Source organism: Scleropages formosus, chromosome 8 (genome assembly GCF_900964775.1).
Source record: "Scleropages formosus chromosome 8, fSclFor1.1, whole genome shotgun sequence".
Lineage (NCBI taxonomy): Eukaryota > Metazoa > Chordata > Actinopteri > Osteoglossiformes > Osteoglossidae > Scleropages > Scleropages formosus.
Genome location: NC_041813.1, coordinates 18,744,070 through 18,770,014, shown reverse-complemented (window position 1 = coordinate 18,770,014; position 25,945 = coordinate 18,744,070). Strand labels below are relative to the sequence as shown.

General features: G+C 47.6%; 3 protein-coding genes across 3 annotated transcripts; all 3 read right to left on the bottom strand.

Annotated features, from left to right (window-relative positions):
* Positions 1 to 462: 462 nt before the first annotated feature.
* On the bottom strand, positions 463 to 6,320 carry rrn3 (RRN3 homolog, RNA polymerase I transcription factor). The gene is made up of 18 exons (XM_018757035.2): positions 6,221 to 6,320; positions 5,726 to 5,828; positions 5,584 to 5,640; positions 5,407 to 5,496; positions 5,194 to 5,323; positions 5,015 to 5,074; positions 4,862 to 4,925; positions 4,688 to 4,757; positions 4,498 to 4,596; positions 4,006 to 4,101; positions 3,437 to 3,575; positions 2,908 to 3,038; positions 2,687 to 2,817; positions 2,400 to 2,578; positions 2,199 to 2,307; positions 1,935 to 2,087; positions 1,765 to 1,852; positions 463 to 1,680 (listed from the first exon to the last, which is right to left on the bottom strand). The coding sequence occupies exons 2-18, from the start codon at positions 5,816 to 5,818 to the stop codon at positions 1,528 to 1,530; spliced, it is 1,842 nt and encodes a 613-aa protein (XP_018612551.2). The 5' UTR covers positions 5,819 to 5,828; positions 6,221 to 6,320; the 3' UTR covers positions 463 to 1,527.
* Positions 6,321 to 9,523: 3,203 nt separating this feature from the next.
* On the bottom strand, positions 9,524 to 10,534 carry LOC114911102 (transmembrane protein 238). The gene has a single exon (XM_029254423.1). The coding sequence runs from the start codon at positions 10,337 to 10,339 to the stop codon at positions 9,851 to 9,853; it is 489 nt and encodes a 162-aa protein (XP_029110256.1). The 5' UTR covers positions 10,340 to 10,534; the 3' UTR covers positions 9,524 to 9,850.
* A 4,733-nt stretch (positions 10,535 to 15,267) lies between these two features.
* LOC108937448 (eukaryotic peptide chain release factor GTP-binding subunit ERF3A-like) lies at positions 15,268 to 25,746 on the bottom strand. Its single transcript, XM_018757433.2, has 14 exons — positions 25,251 to 25,746; positions 21,827 to 21,868; positions 19,772 to 20,014; positions 18,997 to 19,030; positions 18,797 to 18,874; positions 18,097 to 18,277; positions 17,841 to 17,995; positions 17,600 to 17,740; positions 17,264 to 17,357; positions 16,756 to 16,836; positions 16,444 to 16,617; positions 16,272 to 16,361; positions 15,929 to 16,097; positions 15,268 to 15,825 (listed from the first exon to the last, which is right to left on the bottom strand). Exons 1-14 carry the CDS (start codon positions 25,432 to 25,434, stop codon positions 15,773 to 15,775), a joined length of 1,719 nt encoding a protein of 572 aa, XP_018612949.1. The 5' UTR covers positions 25,435 to 25,746; the 3' UTR covers positions 15,268 to 15,772.
* Positions 25,747 to 25,945: the final 199 nt, after the last annotated feature.

Genomic DNA, 25,945 nt, shown 5'->3' with positions numbered 1-25,945 from the left:
GGCCACCAGAGAGCAGGACCCGGCCAAACCTGCTGCACCAGCACATTCCCCTCGACAGAAGAACAAAGCAGTCTAAACATAAAGCTAAAAATAAGAATTACACTGAGGTTAGGTTGACTTGGTGTCACTCTCAGTCTGCACTCAGCTAAGGTCTGACGACACACATGTTCACGTTGCTCCCTTGCACCCGTGTTACTCCTTATTATTGTATCATTCTCCACAGGCCTGTTCAACTTCTCAAGGGAACAAATGACTAACATACAGAGAAAGAAAACACCAAAATTCCCCACAGAGCAGTGTTCATGGAAACTGTTCTGTTTTTTTTTTTAGTCAACCATTTAAGGACCAATGGCTAATTAGCTGATGGAACCCTTCACTCCTGTACTACATCAAAAAAAAAAAAAAAAACTGCACCATCACAGCAGCAGGTGGCACAGTGGTTAGAACTGCTGACTTTGGGCTTGGAGGACCTGTGCTCAAATCTCATCTCGTGCTGCGGTACCGTTGATCCACGGACTTACTCTGACACAGTTAGAAACTACCAAGCTGTAAGAGCTAAATCATTCTAAGCGCTTTTGGAGAAGCGTCAATTGAAGGTAATCCCGTATTCTACAAACACGTTTCTTTTACCGTCTTTCAGGCTTAACGGCACAAATTTTGAAAATAAACGGAGGAATAAGCAAAGGCAGCAGAAGGAGTCACTTGACCATAATGAAAGTTTTAATGTGAAGGATAAAAGAGCCTCATACACTCAACAGCCAGTGAAAAACCAAGGCAGGAGAATGGTTCCAAGAAAAGATCAATTTAATTAAATAAAAGTCCCCCTCCCTCAGGCAGGAACCTTCACCAGCCAAATTCTGGCATTTCCACTCAGCACAAACCTCCATCGTTCCACTTTAAACCCCTAAATAACACAGTACACATAGAGGTAGAAAGAGGGGGAGGCAGAGAGGAAAAAACAGAATGTTACACAGCCGACGCTCAGTGCGTTACAGTCAAAACAAAGGGCCAACAGTGTGATCAGTGGAACTTTATAACTAACTCGTTTCCTCCACATCGCAGAGGATCTCAAACAAAAACATATATACATAAATTAAATATTTACTAAAGTGATACTATGAGCAGTAAAAAGATGGGCAGTGAGTTTGGGAATCGCCGATATATCACAAAACAGAACTGCACCAGTGGGGTTTACACCGGCACCGACACTGGGTTCCGATGTCCCCATCCAGGTGGCCATCTCACACCCGTGACCATGGACCCTGTCGGAGAGACGACCACCTGCTAAGAGCGTCCATGTGATTCACGCTATCGGGAAGCTCTGATTCCCTCCATATCCCAGTGGAGGGTTTTGTACCAACAGCCATCTGTATATATGACTGAAGGGTTCAGCACCATTAGTGACGGACAGATAGCTCCGCCCTGACACTTGGTGCCCCTTCTTCTGCGGACAACTGAGCGCTGCTAGCCAGCAGTTTGCTGGATAGATGCTTTCTAGGTATGACATGGTGTCGTGACCCAGTGCCACTAAAAGGGCCGTTGCAGGAAGGTGACCGGGGGAGAACCCACGCTGCTGGGGCTCCGCAGGTGTGACTCATAGGAGCCTGGAGTCATGCCCACCACGTCGTCTGCCTGCAGGGTCTCCCCATGCAGGAAGTCGTCCTCCTCCTCTGTTGAGACCTAGAAGACAGGACCGCAGCCAGTGAGAGACAAGAAATACTCATTATCAATCTGCCCCAAGACAAAGGAGTCAGGGTATGGTACCTGTCTTGCTGGTTTCTGGTGACCCTTTACTTCATGGTCACTGGGTTCCTCCCACACCTGGTAGATGGGTTCGATCACCTTCCCTGACCTGAAGCAAGGGAGATGAGTCCGTTTTGCTATGCCAGGAGCTCAGGGATCACACAGAGTGGCCTCACCAGCTACCCTCTCACCTCCGTAGCAAGTAGGGGTCAAAGGGGAAGAAGCTGTCCAGTGGGTTCATGTCCGTGGGTTGGCAGGAACCCCCCTGGCTGCTCCTCACCATGGGCAGCTGCAGCCTGTTGTTGCGCTCAATCACAGTGTAGCAGAACACCAGCTGGTAGTTTCTGGGGGTGGGAGCGAAATGTCAAGCTCATCGTCGTCATCATCATGTCAGCTGCCCACCCACAGCAGACTCCCCAACGAGGAGCTCAACGGGACCAACGGGGCACCCTCACCTGGTGATGGAAGCAAACATGTTGGCGACGGATGGCAGGCAAACCTTCAGGGGGTTCAGCTGGCTCATTACGATGCGCTCCAGGTTCAGACTCTGGAGGTAGGCGAGGCCTGGGGGGAAGAGACACACACCACCATGTCACTGACACACTCCCCCACACAGACAGTCTGCTCAAATTAATCGCACTGGTGGGCCCTCTCACCTTTGCGCATGTTCCCCTCCAGGATGGCACGATGCCTAAAGACAAGCGTGTAGAAGACAGCCTGGCAGGCAGCATAGAAGGGGCCATGCAGCGTGACGTCGCAGAAGGAGCCCGAGTCCTGGCTGTCGATGTAGCGGTGCAGCCAAGGCACCAGCAGGTCCAGACAGGCCTTCACCGTCCTGGGTGGGCAGAGAGCCAATCAGATCGCACCACCATGTTTCTTATGAATGGTACATAGACATGTGTGACGCATGCAGGGAATGCCCAGTGGGAGATGGAGAACTCACATGACGGGGACAAACTTGGCCCGGGCCAAAAAGCTGCCAATGTAGCCGGCAGCCGCCTGGCGAAGAATAGCCGGCTGGGAGGGGCTCTGCAGGAGCTTCCAGAGGTGCTCCAGGAAGGCCTCAGCCAGACCCTGCGTAGGAGGGGACACACACGCTGTGTAGGTGTCCATGACAAGAGCTCAGAGTGAAACGCACCCGTGAGCACACACACAGTAACTGACCACGCGGAAGCTGCATAGGTAGAAGAGGGCATACTGCACGTGGCAGCAGGCATGCGTGGGCAGCAGCAGCTTGTCGAACACACACACCAGGTCCCTGTACAGCTCTTTGGTGCGCTCCAGCTGGAGAACACCTGAGGGAGGGACAGAAACAGGCTGCCGTGAGCACTCGCCACACACCTCAAACACTCATCAGCCAGTCAGTACGTTACCTGTCCATCCAGCCATCGATCGATCAATAAAGAAACCACCTGTTTCTAAAATCTAAGTACAAGCTCTCAATGGGCAGGTAAAATATAGCCTGGGATTATGGTTATTGAAATTAACAGGCTTCTGGAACAAATACTTAAAACTTATGGGCACTTAAAAATTCTACCCTTCACTTTCCACACGGATGCATTTTTATTGCAGTCAGAGTGACACAGTGGCCACAGGACTGGTTCCCCATGAAGAACGAAGACAACTACAGCAATCCCCTGTAGCTTCCCCTCGTGGGGAGACACAGGTACGCCACAGCATCCTTGGCACTTACCATTGCTGTGGCACATGTCTTTGATGTAGGCTAGTAGGACGGCCATGAGCACGTCCAGGCGCTCAGCCACGGGGTGCTCCATTACACTAATCTCCACCCCCGGCCCACTGGGGCTCCTGGGAATGCCATCGTCATCCTCCTACCAGCAGGATGGGAAGAACAGTCTCGGTATGCTGTTGTCATCTTGGTACTGCAAACAGTTTTCCATCCTGGTGATTTACATTTATTAATTTACCTGATGCTTCTCTCCAAAGCGACTTAACACTATAAGTTTACAATTAGTTATCCATTTATACAGCTGGGTAATTTTACTCGAGCAATTTAAGATAAGTACCTTACTCAAGGATGGGAATCGACCCTGCAGACTTCAGGTCCAAAGGCAGTAGCTCTAACAACTATGCTACCAGCTGTCCTCAATTTTGTGATTTACCACAAAGTACTGGAATTGTCTAAATGGCACAACAGCAAGGTACCTGCTGTATCCTTTGAAAACAAAGCCACAGCTGTCAGATGGTTCCATTACATGCATTACAGCCATCGGTGACACAAGCAGGACAGCGGCTGATTACCATGTCGAAGAGACACTCGTCCTGGGCCCCCCCACTCTGCTGCTGTTGGGCTGCGTTCTCCTCCGCATCTTCAATCTCCCTGCGGGGGGCGCTCACCTGCCGCAAAAACACTCCATATTTACATTACATTCACTACATTTATTTAGGTGATGCTTTTCTTCAAAGCGACTTATTTAACGTTTACACAGCTGTGTAATTTTTACTGTATCAGTTCAGAGTAAGTAACTTGACAAAGGGCACCAAAGCAGGTGAGACTTGAATCTGAGACCTTGGAGTGTTAGGTAGCAGCTCCTAACCACTGCACCCCCTGCTGCCCCCAGCAAATGCCCAAACCATCAAATCTCTGGGAGAAATGCATCTCATTTACCTTCTCAAATTAAAAAAAAAAAAAAAAAAAACTGTACGATTAAAAACTGCACCGTATTTTGTCTCAGTCCCCCCACCCTGAGTCCAGTCCCCAATTCAAGGACCACAGGCCATTCCAGCACTCACGTCCAGCTTGAGCATCTTGCTGACGACCAGCTCCAGGATCTCTCTGCGCAGTACGGGGAAGTAAACGGTGACTCGGAGGAGGTTGTGAACATAGCACTCCTGTCCAGAAGGAACACATGAGTTTGTCCATGATGGCTGCAATCCCCAGGAATTCTCAGAGACAGAACGGTATCCACCAAGTCCCTCTCACCAGAGTTCTTGAAGACTTTGTCACAAAAGGGAAGTTCTCACAAAGGATGGGCATCAAGAAGCGGGCTGTTCTGAAATCCAATGGAACACGGGTTACGGAACTGCACGGCCGAGACTCGTCCAGTTCGGGTCAGAACCGTGCCGACAGAGTCTTCGCAATTCCACGGATACTCACGATGGAACGTAACGCGCAATCATCTGCAGCGCTTGGTGGCAGAGGTCAAAGTTCCGGGGAAGATCTGCAAAGGAGGTTGAAAATTTACTTTTCAATACGGTTAAATGCAAACGTTTCACGGTGAAACGCCCCTCCTGTGAGGACGACACCTACGCTCATCGTTGTCATCCGAGTCCGAGATGTTGACGTTTCCTTCCTGGATCACGATTCGCCCTAGAAGGGTGAAAAGCCCAAAAACGACCATTAAAGACACAATTACTGTACAAATAATTTAACCAAAGTTTGTCAATTGCAGGAAATTAAAATGAATTTAACGAAAAACTTTTACAGACCAGGGGTGAAATTGGAGACGATCATCTTGAGGCACGACCGCAGGTACACGGTCTGGGCTGACACCAGGTTCCCCAGGAAAGCCATGTACTCCTCCACGACCGCAGCGCTTCGCCCGAGCCAAGGCAGCCGCTGCCCTCAGAAGACCGCGAACACATCAGCAATGTCGCACCACGGTCAACGACACAGGCACAAACAAAACACGCACCCCTCACCAGCGCAGCGTGCACAAGCTGCTCGTGGTCCTTTGTCAGTTGGCTCAGGCAGCTGCGTAGTTCCTGCAGCCAGTTGATGATCTGAGCATCCTGGAAGGGCACAGTTCACGGTCTCCGTCAGCGACACGTGGGACGCAGCCGCTCATGCGAGAAAGCAGCCGTTCTATCGGACAGTACCTTGATGTCAGGATCCGCGAGCTGGTGCTTCAGCAGCTCGTAATCGCTCGTGTCTCCCTGCAACACGCAACACTTTCACTGTGAGCCGTCCGGGTGTCCAGATCACGGAAGCCCTTCGACTGCAGGGCGACCCCAAACCCACCTGCCTGAACTTCATCAGCGTGTCCGTGACACTCCCCCCAAAGCGCACCGTCTTCATGGGCGGGGTGTTCAGGAAGTCATGGTCAAGCTCCATGGCTGCTCACCTGAGGGAACATACTCTGCTTTACACCACTGACCCACGCGCCAGGGAAGCGCGTAACCGGAGTGGGGGGGTGGGGGAGACCGGGACCTTGTCACGTGACCACTCATTAATTCAACATGCCATGGGATTAAACTTGCATAAACAAATGGAGTTCAACAAATGTAAACACGGTTATGTAAAGATTAAATACAGTCACACTTTCACACCCTAATGTAACAGCTAAAAGCTGTTTAAAACAGTGTTTTATTATGTCGCCGAGTTTCATAAAAATTCATGTCAACTCACGGCGCGGAGCACGCTACAGATCATTATTATTTAACCAAATCACGACAACCAGAGGAGTCGACACAAGACCGATACTTTAAAGACGCACAGGAACTGCAAGTCACTTACAAAATATGATGGTTTATTCGTAAATACAAACGTTGCTCAGCGTCGTGTCAAACTGAACATGTGCGAACATGCCTCAGCGCACATCACTCCCGACAGGAGAGCTCCAGTGACCCGGATGTTTTGTTACATATTTATGATGTCATCAGTCTGCGACACTACTAGCTTTTCAACGTTATTTACAGCAATTACGCAAGTTAGGATCATGAGTAGAACAAGGAACCAGATCATGATATTACAACAAATAATGCTAGAGGGAATAAAGAGAAAATAAGTTGATAAATGAAAAGTAAGTAAATAAAAAATAAAAACCTATATACAAAATAAATTAAGAAAAACATTTATTTGTCACAAGTCAAGTAGGAGGATGTGTCAACAGAATCACAGTTCTCGTAGTTTTGGGGTTTTTAATAAGTTAGAATAGTGGGAAGAAAGGCTTGAAGTACTACATTTACACTTCAGTCTGTAATTTGACTTATAAGAAAATAAGGCTCATTATATTGTACCTGTTGTCTTCTCTGTCGTATTTGTAAAATCCAAGAAAGACATGTTTAAAAGTGAAGGACAAATCAAACGCAAACAGGTTTCCGCTGCATTAAGGAGGTGAGACCAGAATGTCCGCATGTATCTGCAGAACCAAAAGGGGTGAAGAGCTCTTTCTGAGGGACCGTCACAGAACGAGCGCCTGGAGTCAATGTGTTGTTGAACTCGGATGAAGCACTTACTTGGGTGAAATGTGTGGATCAATGTGTGGAGGGATTTCTCTCACTTTATTAGTCAAAATTGTATTCATTTAAGGGTAAAGTCCACACCTTTTTCCAGGGGATATTATTAATAAATCTGTTGCAATATTGGGCCACATACAGCACTGTAACACTATCCCTTTGGAACAAGGCCCTGATCGCTCTCTTATTTCTGTGAAGACAGAATTGCGTGAGAGACAGATGTGCCCCACAGCAGAGGAGCATGGATCCACATCTGGGGTGACGAAGGTTAAAGAAGGTTGTTGGTTTTTAGCAGCATGATGACATCTGAGAGTATTGCATCATAAACTATGGTAAATTTATTTGTGGAAACAGGTATCTGATATTTAGCCATGAATTCATCATAGTGCACCAGAAATCCACTAGAATTAAAGAGCTGGTTCACCAACACAATGTTATTCTTAATTGTTCTCAAGAAATATTGAGATGTTTTCATATAGAATATCCCTCTTGTTCCAAATAACATATTTATGTCTAGAGAAGTTATGTCTATCAGCTCAGTGACCAAAATAAGAGTATGTGCTTATGGAAATATAAACAGTTTGTTCGGGATCACCTGCCCTCTACATGCTTCCTGACCAGATTTTTTTTTTATTAGCATAACAAAATAGTAGAAAAGACAGCAACAGAAAGAACAGTATAAAGATACTATATATAAAAAAGATGAAAAAGGGGACCCAGGGGAACACAAATGCAGATTACAGTGAGTTTAGGTGAAAATGCGGAATGATTTAGGGCCTGGAGTCTTGGACAGCAGTAATGTTCCGTTTCATTTCATTCCAGAGCGCTGTAAAGTCAGCGCTCTTATTGGAGGATTTACATTTATGGGTTTCGACTTTGGTTAATAATTAAATTATATGGAGGAAGTAAAACTGTCCTTGCAGCAAGCAAAGAAACCAAAGAAGGAAGGAGCGCATGATCTCCCCCCCAATAGTGACAACGGTTTCAAACGTTGCACTTTTTTGCCAAAGTGTTACACTTCTATCTCTTAGCACGGGCAGAAAAGGTGAAGAGCTGTTTCGCATTGCTCAGTCTTCACAGAAAATACAGTTTGTGTCAATAATAATTATCTTTTCTCGAGTCTGAAGAGAGACTCGCTGCGTGACGAGGCGACGCGCGCGAGCGCCTTCCAGAAGAGTCCTTCCCTCAGACGCTATTAGCCCACCTACGTTTTCAAATCGGTCACTGTTTTCACAGATTCTTCGGCTACACAAAGACACACAACTGTACCGCTACTTCGTTTTGAAGCCGTAATACGACAATATCGCGTTCACGGAAAATCGTTCGGCCGTTTTCGGTTTGCCACAAGAGGGCCTCCGCGAGCGTAGCGCTGCTTCCTCTCTGGCGCCCTCTGCCGACGAGGTGATGGCAATGTCTTGGGGCGTCGCACGTTGTTTTTTTTTCTTTTCTATTTTTCACGCGGAATTGACTGCTTGGGATAACGGGAATGAATGTGGACTGAGTTTAATGTTATTCAGTCACGAATTCTTATTATTTGCTTTATTATTACTAGTCCGTTTTAAAACATCCTACTCAAATAACTACACTCTGCGTGCATGTATATGTAAACATTTACATTTATTTTTGAGCAGAAAACAAGCAAACTCCACACTGAGCCCGGTTCGAACCCACAGCTCAGGCTACTAATGGTCTTATGCAAAATCCACGCTAATAGAAACGTACAAACACATAAATGTAGCATTGTAAGTAATATCATAAGTAAATACCAATGTAAACATAGAAAAAAAAATAGGTAAACAAAGTGCTTTAAATAACTGAATATTTAATAAAAAATGTACCATTATTTAATAGATAATTAATACTTAATGAATACTTAATTAATGAATACTTAAATACCTAACTTGCTATAAAATGTAAACGCATAGAGTGGGGAGTACAGAGATAATTTTTCTTCTTTATTAAGTTGATATAAAATAATTGACTATTAATTGTAAGTCATCAGTGAAAAACATCCAACTTTTTTTTTATTATCAGTTTATCAGATCAACCAAGGAGTTTTGATTTATTGGATGGTGGTCGTATTGTCAGCGTGTAGACAGCAAAGGGCGGGAAGGAAGTTTATCAAGTTAATTTAATTAACAGCCCAGGAGTGTGTGTGTGTGTGTGAAGAAATAAATACTCGAACATTTACATTTTATTCAAGCACAATTGTGTACATGTAGAAAAAGCCAGTGCGATCATTTCTTACAATTACTCTCAGTAGAAACGATGGCGAAGGGACTAAAATCACCATAAATCTGCTTGGGGGGGGGGGGTCTCCCCTGCCAAAAATCTCAATGATAATAAACAAGAAGAAAACACATTCACTTTTTTGCACTTCATTTAGTTTTTCTTTTTCTTTTTTTTTTTAAGAAACAACAGCTCATAATAACCCGACATTCCAGGTCACGCGAATACAATCTATAACACAGTATAATAACTGGTGCCCCGGGGGTGTCAGGTGCCTGATGCTCACTGTAATAACGGAACTAACCTTGACAGTTACATTTCGGACAAATGATTGTTTCAAAACAATGATGAACATTTTAAAACACAGCGGTGCAAGGCCAAGCCTTTCCAGTTCCAGCGGAGTTGCTCGAGCTCGTTAACGATTAAGGGAAAAACAAATATTGCTGCTCCCTGCGCGCGGGAATTACACCCCTTCGCTGCTGCGTCGGGTCCGAGTCGGGCTCGAGAAGGGAGGACAAGGGGGTTCGGCGTCCGCTCGCCTCCACACGTATGAAAAGCGAGCAATATTAATATTATTCTTGTGAAAGCAGGACGTGTCCAGCAAGCCAGGCATCTCGCAGGATCACCAGCATTACTCTCAAGTCCACTGATTGATTGCCGGCCGCTCGCGTGGCTCAGATCAGATGGCCGACGTCCCCACGGGTCTCTCGGCGTCGGGCGCGAGCTCCTCTCCCACCGCGGCGCTTACTGTGCGCAGGCTCTCCTGCGGGCGCATGGCGAGGCTCACGGGCACGCGCAGGGGCTCCGCGCCTCGCGGCCCCCGTTGGCCCCCCGCGCCCGCGCTCCTCCCGAACGTGCTCCTGATGCGCTGGGAGAGGCGCGCGGACGCGCTCCTGAGCAGGTGGCCGGCGCTGGCGCGCTCCTTCTTGAGGAGCCCCACGTCGTCCTGCAGCTCATCGGGCGGCACCTCCATGTTGCCCGTGTACCAGAAGACCCACCAGATGAGGCTGAGGAAGATGATGATGGCGCCCGCGTAGATGAGGAAGTCGTAGAAGAAGAGGTTGGCGAACACGCCGAGCAGCAGCACCACGAGCCCCAGCAGGTCGAAGGCCACGGCGAGCCAGAAGGCGCACGAGCAGCGGCCGAGCCCGCGGACCGTGTCGCCCATGGCGGACGCGCGCCTACGGACGGCAGGTGAAGTGAGGTGAGGTGAGCTGAGGTGAGGTGACTGGCGCGCGGGTACCCGACGGTCGGCGATCGCTGCTCTTTGTCCTCCTCCTCGCGCTCAGCCGGACCACGATGTCCAGAGCATCTCTTGAAAACACCTTTCAAAAGTATCACCTGTGCGTGCGTGTGTGTGCGCGTGCCACCTGTTCTTCCTGTGTCACCTGCGCTCTGCGCGCACAGGTGATGCGGGCGGGGGCGCGCTGTCGTCATCGCACCTGTACCTGCTCCTACCTGCGCGCGTGCACAGCGACCTTTGAAACGGCGATAAGCGCTTTTATAGCGGCATCAGTGATAGAGCCGCTGAGTTTTTAAGGCGTTGGTGCAGCGCGCGCGCAGACTCTTATGAAAACTATTAAAAAAGTAGAAATAATAATGATTCCTCCCCAGCACAAGTACGGTCTAATTTGATCAAATCTAATATAATATACAGGCAACATGACTGTTCCTCGTTTTGTAAAACGATAAACACACCAGTCCCGCCTGACTTCTTTAATCCATTCCCTGTTTTTGCAATTAATTACTACACTTATGTTTTTTTTTAATATCGGGAGTACATTTGTTCTTTAGCAAAGACTTCATTTTTCAGTACTTTTCCCCGCTCTAACGCGCGGGCGTTTCTCGATTACATACATGTATTTACTTAGTTTGTCTACAATTATTTACCCATTTATACAGCTGGATAATTTTACTGGAGCAATTGAGGGTAAATGCCTTGCTCGAGGGTACTGCAGCTGAAGTTGGGATTGAACCCGCAACCTTTGGATCCAAAGGCAGAAGCTTTCACCAGTATGCTACCAGCTGACCCATAAAGGTAAGTACCTTGCTCAAGGGTACTACAGCTGGAGATGCGATTCGGAGCAGGAGTTCGAACCTCTGCATTACCACGTGCGTGGGGACAAAATGTGGGACAGGTAGTGGGGGGGGGTGTGAAGAACAGTTCCGAAGGCAGCGCCCCTCACCCGGTGGACCCCAGTTACCCCTCCAAGGTGCCCCTGTGAGACACACCACTGAAAGTTTACAAAGTCACTAGGGTGTGTTTCTGCGCACGGCTGTTCTGTAACAACTTCCTTACGGTTCCACCTTGACTCGAATGAGTAATTTCAATGTGTTTTCCATGTTTATTATATTTACTGCATTCTCATCATGTCATTTCGGTTATGTACCAACGTCATCTGCGTGGGTGACCTGGTTTTAGGTGCCTTGTCACTCATCCCACTATGACACAGTAGAGCTGCTGCTCCGCTTGGGTCGATGACCGGGGTGTCGCAAGGGCCGGAGCCGCGGCCCCGGCTGCAAACAGCTGCACTTGAAAGGGGGGAGCATTTCCTACAGGTAGGGTGACACACGTCCGCATGTGTGCAGCTCTGTCAGCGAACCTCTGGCCTGAGAGTCACAGCACAGCAGTTTCCCCCACTTTCATTTTTTTTTCCCCCCCACAAGCTTTCCATTCTAGTTCTCACACACACACACGCGCTGAAACGGCTTGTCCTGACCAGGGTCACGGTGGATCAGAGCCTAACCCAGCAACACGGGGCGGAAGGCTCAGGGGGAGGGGACAACCCAGGACGGGACACCACTCCTTCAAGGCACCCCCAGTGGGACGTGAACCCCAGACCCTCCAGGGAGGGGGACCCGGCTAAACCCATTGCGCCCCCTCTAGTTCAAACTGCACTCCTTTTATTTTGTTTCCGTACGTTTTCTCTTAGTTACATTTTAATGTTTTTACAAGTAGCTACATCTGTCACTAAGTACAAACAACACACGTTACGGGGAAGTGTCCCGTTTGAGCGGGAAAACAGGTTTATTTTAAATAGTGAATTGTAGGTAAAACGTGAAATTCGTGTTCAATTGCTGTGCGGACTCACGAGGAATATAAGGAGGTCAGCGTCTGCTGGCTAGCGTGAGAAAGAAACCCGAGACGTGCTAACCAGGCTGGGAAAGTGAGCTTGTTTGCCTTTTGGCCAGGATCAAGTGTAGTGCTGCAGATTGCCATCAGGGGGCGGAAAATAGCATTTCCACAGCTCTTTTCATGGCTTTTTTTCAGCATTTACAACCCGGCCCAGGATTGCACTGGGGGTTGAAGGCTTTCCAGATGTGGGTGGGGAGGACGACGACAGCGGCGGCGACGATGGCCTCAGCGGAGAAGACGGCGAGGACGAAGAGGGCGTCTCCCACAGGGAAGCAGTGTCAAGCTGCACTTCCTGCGGGGTTGCCCACGCCAAAAAGTACCCTAGAGGAAGGACTACCGGGGATGTCAGAGCCTCTCGTCCAGAAGGCCACGATGCCGGCTGAAGGACGAGCGGTGAAAGGGGCGGCAGCGGCAAGGATGGAGGTTACAGCAGAGATGACAATAGCGGAGGCAACGAGGGCCCCACCTGCAGAAGAGACGGCCGGGCTTGAGGAGAGGAGCTCCACTGCCTCGGCAGGGTGTTCGGAGGATGAGCAGCAGTCCACCAGTGGTATGGGTCTGAAAATAAAGCATACCACATGCTTCCACATACCCGAAACATACACATTTTCATAGAAATCTTTTTAAAGTCAGGGAAATGGACTCGGTAACAGAAAGGAGCTTTTTAGAGAAGTTGATGTCACGGCTTCCCGGGGACACCCTTGGCAGCTTAGGGAGCCCCCCCACTTTGCTCGAGCTGTCTAAGGTGCTTGCTAAGATGAATCGGCACAAGGTTCCTGGCCTCGACGGTTTACCGGTGGAATTTAATTCCATGTTTTGGGATGTGGGGTCACCTTTTTTGCATGTTGTCAAGAGGTGCTGGTCAGAGACATGCTTACCAAGAGTATAAAGACAGGGGTGCTCTCGTTGTACAAGAAAGACGATAAAGTCGACCTTGCTAACTGGAGACCCCTCTTGGTGCTTTGCGTTGACGCAAAAATCATCGCAAAGGTTCTGACCGTGCACCCAAAAAAGGTAATGGCCGACCTGGTCCATTGTGACGAGACTTGGAGTGGCCGAGCGTTCTGCGTCTGGGGACGCGATGACCTGGACAGTGGACCAAAAGGCCCCCCTCGTGCTGGTCAGTTTGGATCAAAAGAAGGCATATGACTGAGTGGATCACCCCTTCCTGTTTAACACCCTGAGCAGATTGGGCTTTGACCCCAGCTTCCTGAGGTGGGTGCATATGCTTTACATTTACATTTATTTAGCAGACACTTTTCTCCAAAGCAACTTCCAATGAACTCTATGTAGTGCTATCAGCCCACACAGCTTTACGCCAAGGTAGGTAGCCGAGCTAAACGGCTCCCTCGTGGGGTGAGTGCTCCAGCTGAGTACAGTGAGGCAGGGCTCTCCACTCTCCCCGCTCCTCTACGCTCTTTACATCGAGCCACTGGCAGCTGCCGTTCATGCCCGTCCAGGGATCGATGGCCTGCTCTTACGGAGGGGTGGGGGTGAGGCAGTGAAGCTGGCCCAGTACGCAGACGACACTATGTTGTTCCTGTGCTCAGACCGGTCACTCTGCCTGGTTCAGGCATGGTGCTGAACCTCGGAAAGTCTCTTCTCAAGTTCTTTGACAGCTGGAAAACAGAACTGCATCTGTGGTTTTTCCCGTTGCGATGGTCTTCTCTGGACTGGTAATCCATTCTGAGCCGCGGAAGTGGGGGGGGGGGGGAATCTTGAGGCACAGATCCTTGAGAAAAAGGGGTCCTCAGACCAAGAACATTATCCCTCTGTGTTCCTACCTACGCTTCTTGCTGTTCTAATAAACATTTGTGAAGATCATGTCCGTCTTCACACCATCAGAACCCAGAGTGCAGCATACTACAATCGGTGAAATGCGGCGCTGCATTGCGGCTGTATTTATACCACATGTATCAAGGGACACTTTCTGCGTGACATTAGCGTTCTAACTACTTTGATCACATTAACAATTTATTATGAACTGGTGTATGTATGATTCATGATCATATGATCCACCATGCCTGTGTTCTTCCCCACGTGACAGGAGCACTTGTGTTTAGTGCACAGCACTAGGATGAACATAACTGACACCAATCTGAGTGACAGGGGAGTGGTTTCCCTGTCCCCCCCAACCTGGCTTCCTTTCAGCCCCACAAACACACAAAGGGAAGCTTAAAGTGTCACTTATAAGTAAGAGCTACAGCCTCTGTTTCACACAGATACACACAGTTAAACCTTTGAGGGACTGATTTATCCAGAATCCACAATGAAATATTACTGCTTTTCATTTTGGTGCAAGTGGGCCAGTACAGGAATACAATCTAGCAGTCAGACAAGTTACCAATCCACACCATCAATATCTGGTAAACAGCATTCCTTCCAGACTTTTCTTCACAACTTCCAGTGCATTGGATTTTTATACTAGCTTTGTACACACAAACATTGTATCAAACCGCTTGTCCCAAGCAGGGTTGTGGCGAACCGGAGGCTAACCCAGCAACACAGGGCGCAAGGCCAGAGGGGGGACACACCCAGGATTGGACGCCAGTCCATCGCAAGGCACCCCAAGCGGGACTCGAACCCCAGACCCACCAGAGAGCAGGACCCAGTCAAACCCGCTGTGCCACCACACCCCCCATGCTTTGTATATAGCAAAGTCATTTTTAGCGTTAGTTCAGGCTGGTTAACTAAACTGCTACTTAAGTACGATGATTAAGATCACCGCAGACGAATCAGGTGTGAGCCCGGCTCTTTCGGATACAAGGTGGTGGCTCTGCCTACTGCGCCACTTGCTTGCCATGAGCAATATACATTGTCAGGTTGTTTAAACACATCCCACCAAGCATTTTGGGATACAAACCAAACCATGAACAGACCACTGGTGACATCTCCTAGCAGCAGAATCCACCATGGACTGCAGATATATGCCCAGCTTCCCAACAAAGAAAAGGCTGGCTTTAAAAAGTTTTCCCCATTTCTTGTGTTTATTGTCGCTGTAGTTGATACATGTAAATGCGGCTTATGCACCAGGCGTCGGGCACACAAACCAGTCCAAGTGAGCACAGGGACACGTGTACAGCCAAGATATCAAACATTTGGCTCTCAGGTGGCTCATTTTCACACTCTCTCTTAGATCAAAACACTGGTCCACATGTGCTGAACATAGTGCAGCTACTCTCTGGAGGAGGGGGGAGGAGGAAGAGAAGACATTGTGGAAAAGAAAGCGTCACACACACTGTCACATGTGGACCAGGCGCTGCGGGTAACTGAGCTCTCAATATGAGAAGGCTGACACATGTCAACTCGTGTTTTCATTGTTTATTTGCTTAAAAAAACCTTTACTGCCAAGTGTGTTGCTGCTGCTAAGCTGGTCTTGTGTCCGCAGATCGGGAGAGGAGGGAACCTCCATGGCGTCAATCCACACGGCAGTGGACTGAGGACCTCCACCTCACACCCTCTGCTTCAGTCCTTCTCGGGAACCAGCTTCAGCACCTTACCAACAGCAATGGTCTTTCCTATATGGGACACAGAGCTAAAGTCAGACTGATGCCTCTCACCCTCCTTGCCAGCAGGAGCATGCCTCCGTGTGTGTGCGTGCGCCCGCGTGCCAAGACACACCTTCGTCACGGAGAGTGAAGCGTCCCATCTGCGGGAAGTCCTTGAAAGTCTCGAGGCAGATAGTCCCTGCTGTCCGTAAACGCGCAATGCACACCTGGTCCTGCTTGACAAACCGTGGCCGAGTCTTGCTTTTCTCTCCCGTTTTCTTGTCAACCAAGCAGATTAAGGCCTGAGGGGGGGAACAAACACATGTGATATGTCAACTGTCCACGACCACTTGACAAGAGTGACCCTCCTGATGTCCGACTTCTGAAATCATTGAAAACTGTGACAATCAGAGGAAGTCTCATATTTTATAACCCAAAGACTGTCAGGTGGTAAAGGTGGTGCCCCTTTGGCTTACTGTGATTTGCACTTCTTCAATGCAGCTGTGGATGTGTAATACCGCGTTGTACCCGGGGCAGATGATGGACTTATGTTCAATGATGACTATCTGGAAGAGGAACAAGTGTGAGAAACCACACAAGTCACCATTACAATGTTAAAACCCCCCAGGGGAGGGGGTATGAACACACCTGTGCGTCAAACGTCCGCCCAGTGTGGCAGAGGTTCTCCGCGTTGCAGAGGATGAACCCTGGCAAGATTTCTTCTTCCTCGATGCCCTTGAGCCTTAGCTTTAGGTTCTCGCCGGGCGCAGCATCATCTGTCTCCATATCGTCCGAGAGCAGACTCAGGACTTCCACAGTGTGCTGAGGGCAAAGCAAGAAAAGGTCATAACAAAATATGCTTCTCCATCTAATCACCTTCCATCTTCTCTTGCATCCCACTCACACACACTGTAGGGGTGAAACCACAGCCATCCACATTCAGCCACCAGGACGACTCACCCGGTTTGGCATCATGACAAGCTGCTGCGCTTTGCTGATCGAACCTGATTCCAGTTTTCCAAGGACAACAGTACCCATGTCCTGTGTAAAATGGAATAACAACAGTCATTAATGGGGTCATCTGGAGTGCCAATCACATAGGCAGAAAATGTTTTAAAATTTAAGGAGGGGGGAACTTTCATTTCAAACAGAACTGGTAAACATAAGAGCATGAATATTACACCTTTACTTCAGGTGTTAAATGCTGAGAGGTTGAGCTGTGCCCCAGAATGTTGTGAGTTTGCACTCCGCACTGTTAAATTGTATTCATTTGTATTCAAGTGTCCAGAAACCCCAATGAGACCCCCCTCCACCCATCACCACCGTCCCTTATTTTTAACAGATCCTAGAATTCAGGATGCTTCATAAATATTTTAAAATGAAATGCCAAGTCTCCCATGAAAAAAAAAAGAAAAAAAAAAAAAGATGGATGGATGGCAGAGACCCAGACATCCTCAGCCCCTTTCACCTTGTACTTGTCTACAATAGGTAACCTCACAGGGCCGTCACTTGATCTGTTGAAGGTGGGCAGACCATCCAGATGTGGAATGAACGGTAACCCTCTGGAGTAAAGACAAACAGCAGTGTAATTCGTAAACAATCTATTCATTCTAAAGTGTTATTTTTACTTATCAGCTCTACAGCATTCTCAGAAAAATCAAATAAATGAGACCATTTTTACTCCAGAAAGAAGTCTAGACCTTAAATTCCACCAGCTACCAGCTGAGGTCAAAGGCTGCAGTAATAGGAAGTACCACTAGAGGGTAGTACCACTGTTACACGAGAGCACCTAGGGGATACTTACGTGTACCACGGGCACATCTCTGAGGGTTCCTTTAAATTTGCCCCAGTCATGCCAGAGCAGGGCATGAAGTGGATGTCTTTTTTGGGGTTGAAGCCAACTTTCTTCAGGAAGGGCACGAGTTTCTCTTTGCACTCCTCGTACCTGTGGATAAAAAGGTGATGAGACACACACTCATGCTGTGGAGGACACACCTCACCATGTGGTGTTTACATGAAGCTGGATGCTGTGCCTCCACACCTACCTCTCCAGGCTCCAGTTCACAGTGGGGTCATCCATCTTGTTGACAAGGACGATGAGGTGCTTCACTCCAGCCGTCTTGGCCAGCATGGCGTGCTCTCGCGTCTGGCCACCCTTCTCGAAACCTGTCTCAAACTCACCTTTCCTGGCAGAAATCACCTGCAGAGGGGGTGCATGATCATTCGCGCACTGCAGCTCAAGATGCGGCACATGTACACGTACAGTAAAAGCCTCAGCGTGTGGTAGATTGCTCGACTCACCAGCACGGCCAAGTCAGCCTGGGATGCTCCGCCGATCATGTTAGGTACGAAACTCTTGTGGCCAGGGGCATCCAGAATGGTGAAGTGCTTCTTCTCTGTCTCAAAGTAGGCACGACCCACCTCCACCGTCTTGCCCTTGTCCCTCTCTTCCTGGTTTGTATCCAGGGCCCAGGACAGGTACCTGCACATAGGAAAAAGGACTGAGGGTGTCAGTCCACCGGTTCTGCTTGTTTCAATATCAGTTCATTCATCATAATTGAAAAAATTGAAAATCTTTCACTGGATCATCACTACAGTGCCAATGACCTTCACCCTCAACACGAGACAGTGGACACAGACTGGATGTGGTTTATAATGTCCAAAACAGATACCTCAAAGTAGAAAAGGGATCTTCTGTATTTATGCACTACAGAGATTACATTTTCAAATTTTTTTGTCTAGTGCTGATTATGGTTGATTGACAACATCTAGCAATAGAGATAAAATGTTATTTTTACTGTAAAAGACCAGGTAGTTTCTACACGTGGTTCATTCTCACTCTTATTGAATAGTTTTGATCCAAAGAGAGATCCAAGTCAACACAGAAGCAGCAGTTGCCACCCCAAGCTGCTGAAGAAACTCCTTCCCCACAACACTACAGCCTCAGCTCTACTAAAGCAGGTGCAAAGAGGTTTACACCATTAGAGGGCACAAAGCCTACCAGGTCTCTCTGTTTTTCTCCTTAGCTTCTCGCTCATATTTTTCCAGAGTTCGCTTGTCCACCATGCCTGTTAGATACCTATGGGTCACAAGAAGGCCAGAGGGCAACGCAATGAGGACCAAGACATAGAGCTGTTAAAGAACATTATGTATTGTACTGCCAGCAGTTTGTGTATTACAAGTAGAAACAAAAGCACTCACATGATCTGACCTCCGATTGTGGACTTTCCAGCATCTAAGCAGGGAAGAATGAAGAGAGAGAGAGAGAGAGAGAGAGAGAGAGAGAGAGAGAAAACAGGTGGCATCAGTGTCCATCAGGAGGCCAGAGAATAAAAGTGTCAACCTACATCCCAAAGCATGCTGCAAATGACCGCAAGCAGGATTTCACAACACCAGACTGCTTAAGCTCTTTTCAGAATATAGACCAAATGTTCAACGCGCCTGAGAAACAATAGTCCGTTACCAAATTAGGCTTCTGGTTTAACATGAACCGAGTTGTGCGACCCAAATCAAAATCCCAATGAGGACCAAGTTATTAAAAGTTGAACAAAGAGCAGTGTTTCTACAGTCCACTAAGAGCAGACCTGCCCACTGGAATGCCACCCTGGTGCCATTTCACAGGAAATTAAACAGTAACACGATAAAGTGAAATGCTGGCTATCACTCAACACTGGTAGTGTGATATCCCACAGCTGCCACGTGAAGAAAACTTCAGAACTATGTTCCTTGGAGGACATTACAGGACTTGTCTTCTCAACAACGAAACTCAGGATGCGCCGACAGCACTCCAAGGACAAATTTTACGAAAAATCACAGCAGCTCATTTCAGCTATCCATTGATAATCCTGAAAATAACTTCCCTACCAAAGGTGAATATTCTAAGAAAATCCCCAATTTTCTTACCATGCAAAGGAAAATATGGTCAGATTTAAATTCATGTTGTTTTGCCAGATAAATGGAAGCATCCCAGACTCACCCACATGCCCAATGAATACCACATTCACGTGCTCCTTCTTGGGGGCATTTGATGGTGGAGGGGCCACTTTGGGTGTTGTCAACTCATCATCTTCCTCAATCAGCTCCAGTGGGGTCTCCGCCAGGGTACCAGGCACCCCATCCCCTTTAGGTCCACCTCCTGGCTCCTCTTCGGCAGGCTCTGCCTCTTTCTCCTCCCAGGTGTCCTCTGTAGCGGTTTCTGCCTCTCCGTTCTCAACAGGCACTGTGCGAAACACAGATTCCACAGTCAGTACTGTCGCACCACAGGAATCGCATCATAGATTACTTTTATGATCTGCTGCACAGACGTTTTAACATGCATTAATATTTATTAGTTTACATTTTGACATGTGTTGTCACCAGATGAGGAGGTTCCACCTCACAAATGCAGCTCCTCCTCCCTGATGGACCTACAGTACAGTACAGTACAATAGACAAAGTCCTAATCCAAGAGGGAAATCAGTGAAAGACCCGCAGCCTACAAACACATCCCAGCTTCAGATTTGGGTAGAAAACGCATTCAGGTGTGCTTTCACTTCATTGAAACGCCACACCACTGAAAAAACCCGGAAATTACCACTCCGATCACAGCAGATAAAAATACAAAATCAATCAAAAGAGAACACACAGAGGAATTCACCCAGGTCATAATCCCTTTGTAATCCTTCCTCATATTAACAAGATGTCCAGTTATTGGGTTTTATTTTCAACTGTGATTTGCCTTTGCGCACAGAGCACCATGGAAATACTGCCAATGCAAACAACACTAGACAGAACACACTAAGCAGTATATACACCAATCAGCCAAAACATTAAAGTACCTGCTTAATACTGCGTAGGTCCCCCGCGTGCCACCGAAACAGCTCTGACCCCTCAAGAGATGGACTCCACAAGACCTCTGAAGGTGTCCTGTGGTATCTGGCACCAAGACATTAGCAGCAGATCCTTTAAGTCCTGTAAATTGTGATATGGGGCCTCCATGCATCTGACTTATTTTTTCAGCACATCCCACAGATGCTCGATCAGATTGAGATCTGGGGAATTAGGAGGCCAAGTCAACACCTTTGAACTGTCATGTTCTTCAAACCATTCCTGAACAATTTTTATAGTGTGGCAGGGCCACTGCCATCAGGAAATACCGTCACCATGAAGGGGTGTACATGGTCTGCAACAATCTTTAGGCAGGTGGTACCTGTCAAAATAACAACCCCATGAATGCCAGGACCCAAAGTTTCCCAACAGAACATTGCCCAGAGCATTACACTGCCTCCACCAGCTTGCCTTCATCCTATAGTGCATTCTGTTGCCATCTCTTCCCCAGGTAAACGATACACACGCACATAGTCCACATGATTTAAAAGAAAACGTCATTCAGACCAGGCCACCTTCTTTCTTTGCCCCATGGTCCAGTTCTGACGCTCATGTGCCCATTGTAGGCGTTTTTGGCGGCAGACAGAGGTCGGCATGGTCACTCTGACCGGTCTGCTGCTACGCAGCCCTCTCTGCAGCAAGCTGCAATGCACTGTGTGTTCTGACACCTTTCTATCATGGCAGTCAGCATTAAGGTTTTCAGCAATTTGTGCTACAGTAGCTCTTCTGTGGGATTGGACCAGACAGGCTAGCCTTCGCGCCCCACGCACATCAACGGGGCTTGGATGTTCATGACCCTGTTGCCAGTTGTTCTTCCTTGGACCACTTTTGCTAGGTACTAGCCACTGCATACCTGGAACACACCACAAGCCCTGCTGTTTTGGAAATGTTTTGACCCAGTCGTCCAGCCATCACAATTTGGCCCGTAAAGTCGCTCAGATCCTTACGGTTGTCCATTTTTCCTGCTTCCAACACATGAAGTTCAAGAACTGACTTGATTTGCTGCCTAAGATATTCCACTCCTTGACAGGTGCCACTGTAACGACAATGTTTTTCACTTCACCTGCGAGTGATTTTAATGTTTTGGCTGATATCGGTGATTTCATTTCATCTCAGCCCAAAGGACAAAGGGTGTACAGGTCTGAAGTCACATCCAAGGACGTACCTGTGCTTTCAGATGCTTCCACTGCAGCAGCTGTCTTGGCTCCTATGGCAAAAGAGAATTGTGATTTTACATTTAAGTAATCTTTTAATAATACAGGGGCTGCACGGGGCATAGAAGTTAGAGCTGTTGCCTTACATATGAAGCACCCAGATTGTAGTCCCTTCTCCTGCTGTACTACCCTTAATATACTTTCTGTCCCTGAACTGATACAGCAAAAAATTATTCAGCTGCCCAAGTGGGTAAATCACTAAGTTGCTTTGTAGAGTCAACCAAAAAAATAAACAGAACACGGCCAGCAACTCATAAATGCTAAATTAGTTACAAACAACAGTCCAACACCTTTAACAATTGGTTAAGGTAACTGCATTTTTTTCAGAAAAACTATAAAAACCTTACTAAGTTAACAATAGTAAACCAGACTTCTAACAAACATCTTATTTGTGTAACTGAAGACAATTCTACAGTAGATAAGTTGACATTAAAACACAAGATAAATCCTCAAGTTAACCTCGCACAGTAAAATTTTAGTTATATATTTTCACTTGATCTCATGATAAAAAGCTAGAAACTTGTACAGTAAAAGACATCAGAAAGGAACCCCAGCGAGGGCAGCTGACAGGTCCCTATGATCTTCAACTCCACAATTAACACTATTTTTATGCCGTTTTATCAGTTACCTCCACACAGGCAGTAAAGGGTGGGATGTCTCCACCTGCTCTCCCACAGGTTTGGACTTTCCAACAATTCAGCCAATTTTCCCACGTCCCCTCCACATTCCCTGTGTGTGTGTGTGTGTGTGTGTGTGTGTTTCTGAAGGGGGGGACTGCTTATGAGGCAAACCGCTTAACAAGACATTCACATCAACGACTCACAGGTGTGCCACCCATGCTTCTCTGCATCATGAGCATCATGTCTTGCTCAACACAGAATGGGACCTGTATTCAGAAACACTAACAATGTAGCGCAAAGCTCAGTGATACCCCGTTTCCCTGACTAGTCAGTATATTTTGTCATGTGAACTAATGTAATATTTTTAATTATAAAACAGCAGTCAAAGTGCTAAACAGGTGTATCTTTAGGCTTTTCCCCCATCATAAAAGTCTTGTAAAAGCACAGATTTAAACATCATGGTTACTGTTGTCATATCTCATGGCAAACAAACAACACAAGCTTCAGCAAGAAACACACATATACACATTCCGACTGCTCAGCGAGACCTCTCGTTTTCAACTCTGGTGCCAAACTATTCCTGGAGCTCATGCAGAATTATTCCAATATCCCATCAGTGATCAGTAAGTGAGACAGGAGTCACTGTTAGAAAAGCAGACATGACAAACTGTCCTTACACTGAATTGAAACAGAAGAATTACCTTACTGTACAAATGGGTGTACCATTTTAAGTAGCAGTGTACAAACCACAAATGCTAGGATGTGTTGGGGGGAAAAAAAGCATCAGATTAATGAATAAATGTATCTGACCATGCTGTCAGCAATCTGTACAGAATACATTTTTTTCAGTCTGTAGTGTTACATACTCACAAGGGAAGGAAAACCTAATAAGAACCATCACTAGTGTTACCATTTCAATCCTGTACAATACTTGACTATTGGGTATAATCTTTATAAACACATGAAGTTTCAGGACAGGACACAGTTTTACAAGTTAATGTTTGTTTGTAGCCTAAAGCTAAAGAAGGCAAGTAGCTGTAATAATAAAAACCTTACAGGAAACTCTTAGATGCTTTAATACATGACCAAGTAACACCACAAGTTACAGGAAGCATGAAAGTCACTCTGTGCGCTTAACAGAGACCACGGAGCATTGGGTCTCCAGTCGAAAGGGCACCCGCTATCCAAGGTGCCTACTCCACCAGGGCAGGACCACTGAATCCAAAGTCTGCAGACTAACAGTACAGCAACCCCAGATCAGACCACTGGGAGCTCAGGTGCACCTGCCACCAGCAACATGTCGGGTCCAAGCCCCTCAGCGCCACATGGTTTTGGGCACTGCTGTTCTAGGAAACCTCCTTCTTAGCACATCCAGGCTGTTGAGAAGAAGCGCTGAGATTTGTGTGTTTCAGGGTACAAATGTTTACACACAGCAATGTGTTACGCAACAGACAGCTGTAGCCAATTTAATACAAGGGGGAAAAACATTTGTGAAAAACGGTCTTATAGAGCAGGATGTAGTACTTCTAACAGCATGTAAACAGGGATTGCTTGTTGAAAACAGCATGTCGACTAGGAATTAAAAAGTTTTCATTACCTATTTACCCTGAAGCCTACGCACCACAGCGAGTTACATTTCTTTAATGGCCAAATGTCTGTCATATTCGTTCTCAACTTGTGTCAAACCACAAGGTTCTAAATGCTATGTTTATACAGCAACATTCAATTTTAGAAATTTGTGTGTGATATTGTGTGTGTGTGTTATATGAAACATACACCCCAGCTAATTTTCCCTCTACATTTGTTGGTCCATGTTAAAGAGCCCTGTGACATGCATGTTTTCAGAGACTCAGCACTTTATAGTAACAGGAAAGGCAGCTGAAGAATGACCATCAAAAAGCAGGAACAGAAACAAATATGCTGCAGAGAAGCAGGGAATCCACATCCATTCCACTGGAGAGAGCAATGAGACCAAAATCCACCAAACCTAACCCATCCTGATGAAACATAACTCTTCAAGTACACACAGCACACTGGACTATAATTTCTAATTAAAACAAGAACATAACTTAGGCAAGGTAAGTTCTACTGTATGCATTACCTGACACCTGATGACTTTATGAAAGGACAAGAACTGAAAAGGACCTGGGATCTGACTAACTTCACCATGGTGAAGTTCTGATCCTCAAAGGAATGGTTCCGACCTACATGAGGAATAGCTTCAGACCCAACTCAGGAACGGGCTGATGAGTTCTAACCTAGGCTAAATATGCACAGTGTGGCAGATTTTGAAAGGTCAATGGCGTGTGCTGGGTTCAAAGCCACATGATGTAGTGAAAATGTGGCTTAGAATCAAGCTGTCATACAACATGTGATTTGGTTCAGAACGTGTCACATCCTATTGATCATCATCATGTCAGAACCCGTCCCACATTGTGATTCTGACCAGTCAGCACCACAGTACTGAGTATGATGGCGTAACCGTAGTAATTTGCCTCCTCTTGACTTGATGGATTTAAACTCCGAAACCGGCAAAACACCCTTTTTTTTTTTTTTTTTAATAAAACACTCGGACATCTCCTTTCCGAAGACACACAACTTCCTGCTCCCCTGGCCCGGGCACGAAATAACGTCACCCACGTTTCATTCCCCGCCAGGTCCAGGACGCACGACGACCGCTCCCTGGACCCTGTCCCCCATGATGCTCGATCCCTCGCCACATAAGCGCAAGAGCCCGGGCTCGACACACACTCACCGTGTTGCCCCGGGTCGTCCTCGGCCGGCAGGCCTCTCTGCAAGAAGGCCGGGACAAACTCGGCGGCGTTCACGTTGAGGGCGGTGAGGGCGGAGCGGAGCTGCGTGTGGCCCTGGGCCTCGGTGGGTGCCTCGGAGTCCTCCTCCAGCTCCCAGGAGTCGGGGGCCGCATCGCGGGGCTCCATGGCGCCTCGCTCTTCTCTGAGAGAGACCGGCGCGGGCGGGCGGGAGCGCGCGCACGACTTCTCGCCTCACACTTCGCCGCTTTGCAGCTGTCTGACCGCCGCCCCGGCGCCGCCTTCGCTCGCGTCCTCTAAAACGATGACTTTTAAAAAGTTTCCCCCGACACCAGGCGAGTTTTTCCCGCTTTTTTATTCCTGCTCAGACTAAAACACCACGAGTCGCTTCCTGAGGGCGACGCCGGAGAAGAGGGACCGAGTCAGCGCTCAGCTCGAGTCCTCGTGTGCGCCGATGACTCTGCCCAACCAGCGGAAGCGACGTCACTAGGGCACTCTGGGAACTGTAGTTTCCTTTCCCTGCGGCCTGGCGCCGTCTCTCGTTACGAACGACTCTTTCTGTTTCGACTGGCTGATTGGCCGCAAAAGGTCGATACGTCGCGTACGACTCATCAGAACCAATGAGATTGATCACACAAAGTAAGCGCTGAATAAGTAGCAGCCCTATTGGTTACAGTAC

Bases quoted from the DNA above. Each gene is read 5' to 3' on its own strand.
- rrn3 (XM_018757035.2), bottom strand. From the start codon at position 5,818: ATGGAGCTTGACCATGACTTCCTGAACACCCCGCCCATGAAGACGGTG. The intron at 4,102-4,497 runs GTGAGTGCTGGA...TTTTTGCGGCAG, and splicing joins GCAAGATGCTCAAGCTGGAC to GTGAGCGCCCCCCGCAGGGA. The intron at 1,681-1,764 runs GTACCATACCCT...CCTGTCTTCTAG, and splicing joins ACCAGAAACCAGCAAGACAG to GTCTCAACAGAGGAGGAGGA.
- LOC114911102 (XM_029254423.1), bottom strand. From the start codon at position 10,339: ATGGGCGACACGGTCCGCGGGCTCGGCCGCTGCTCGTGCGCCTTCTGG.
- LOC108937448 (XM_018757433.2), bottom strand. From the start codon at position 25,434: ATGGAGCCCCGCGATGCGGCCCCCGACTCCTGGGAGCTGGAGGAGGAC. The intron at 19,031-19,771 runs GTGAGTCTGGGA...TTCCCTGCTTAG, and splicing joins GGTATTCATTGGGCATGTGG to ATGCTGGAAAGTCCACAATC. The intron at 17,358-17,599 runs GTAAGTATCCCC...TCTTTACTCCAG, and splicing joins GAGATGTGCCCGTGGTACAC to AGGGTTACCGTTCATTCCAC.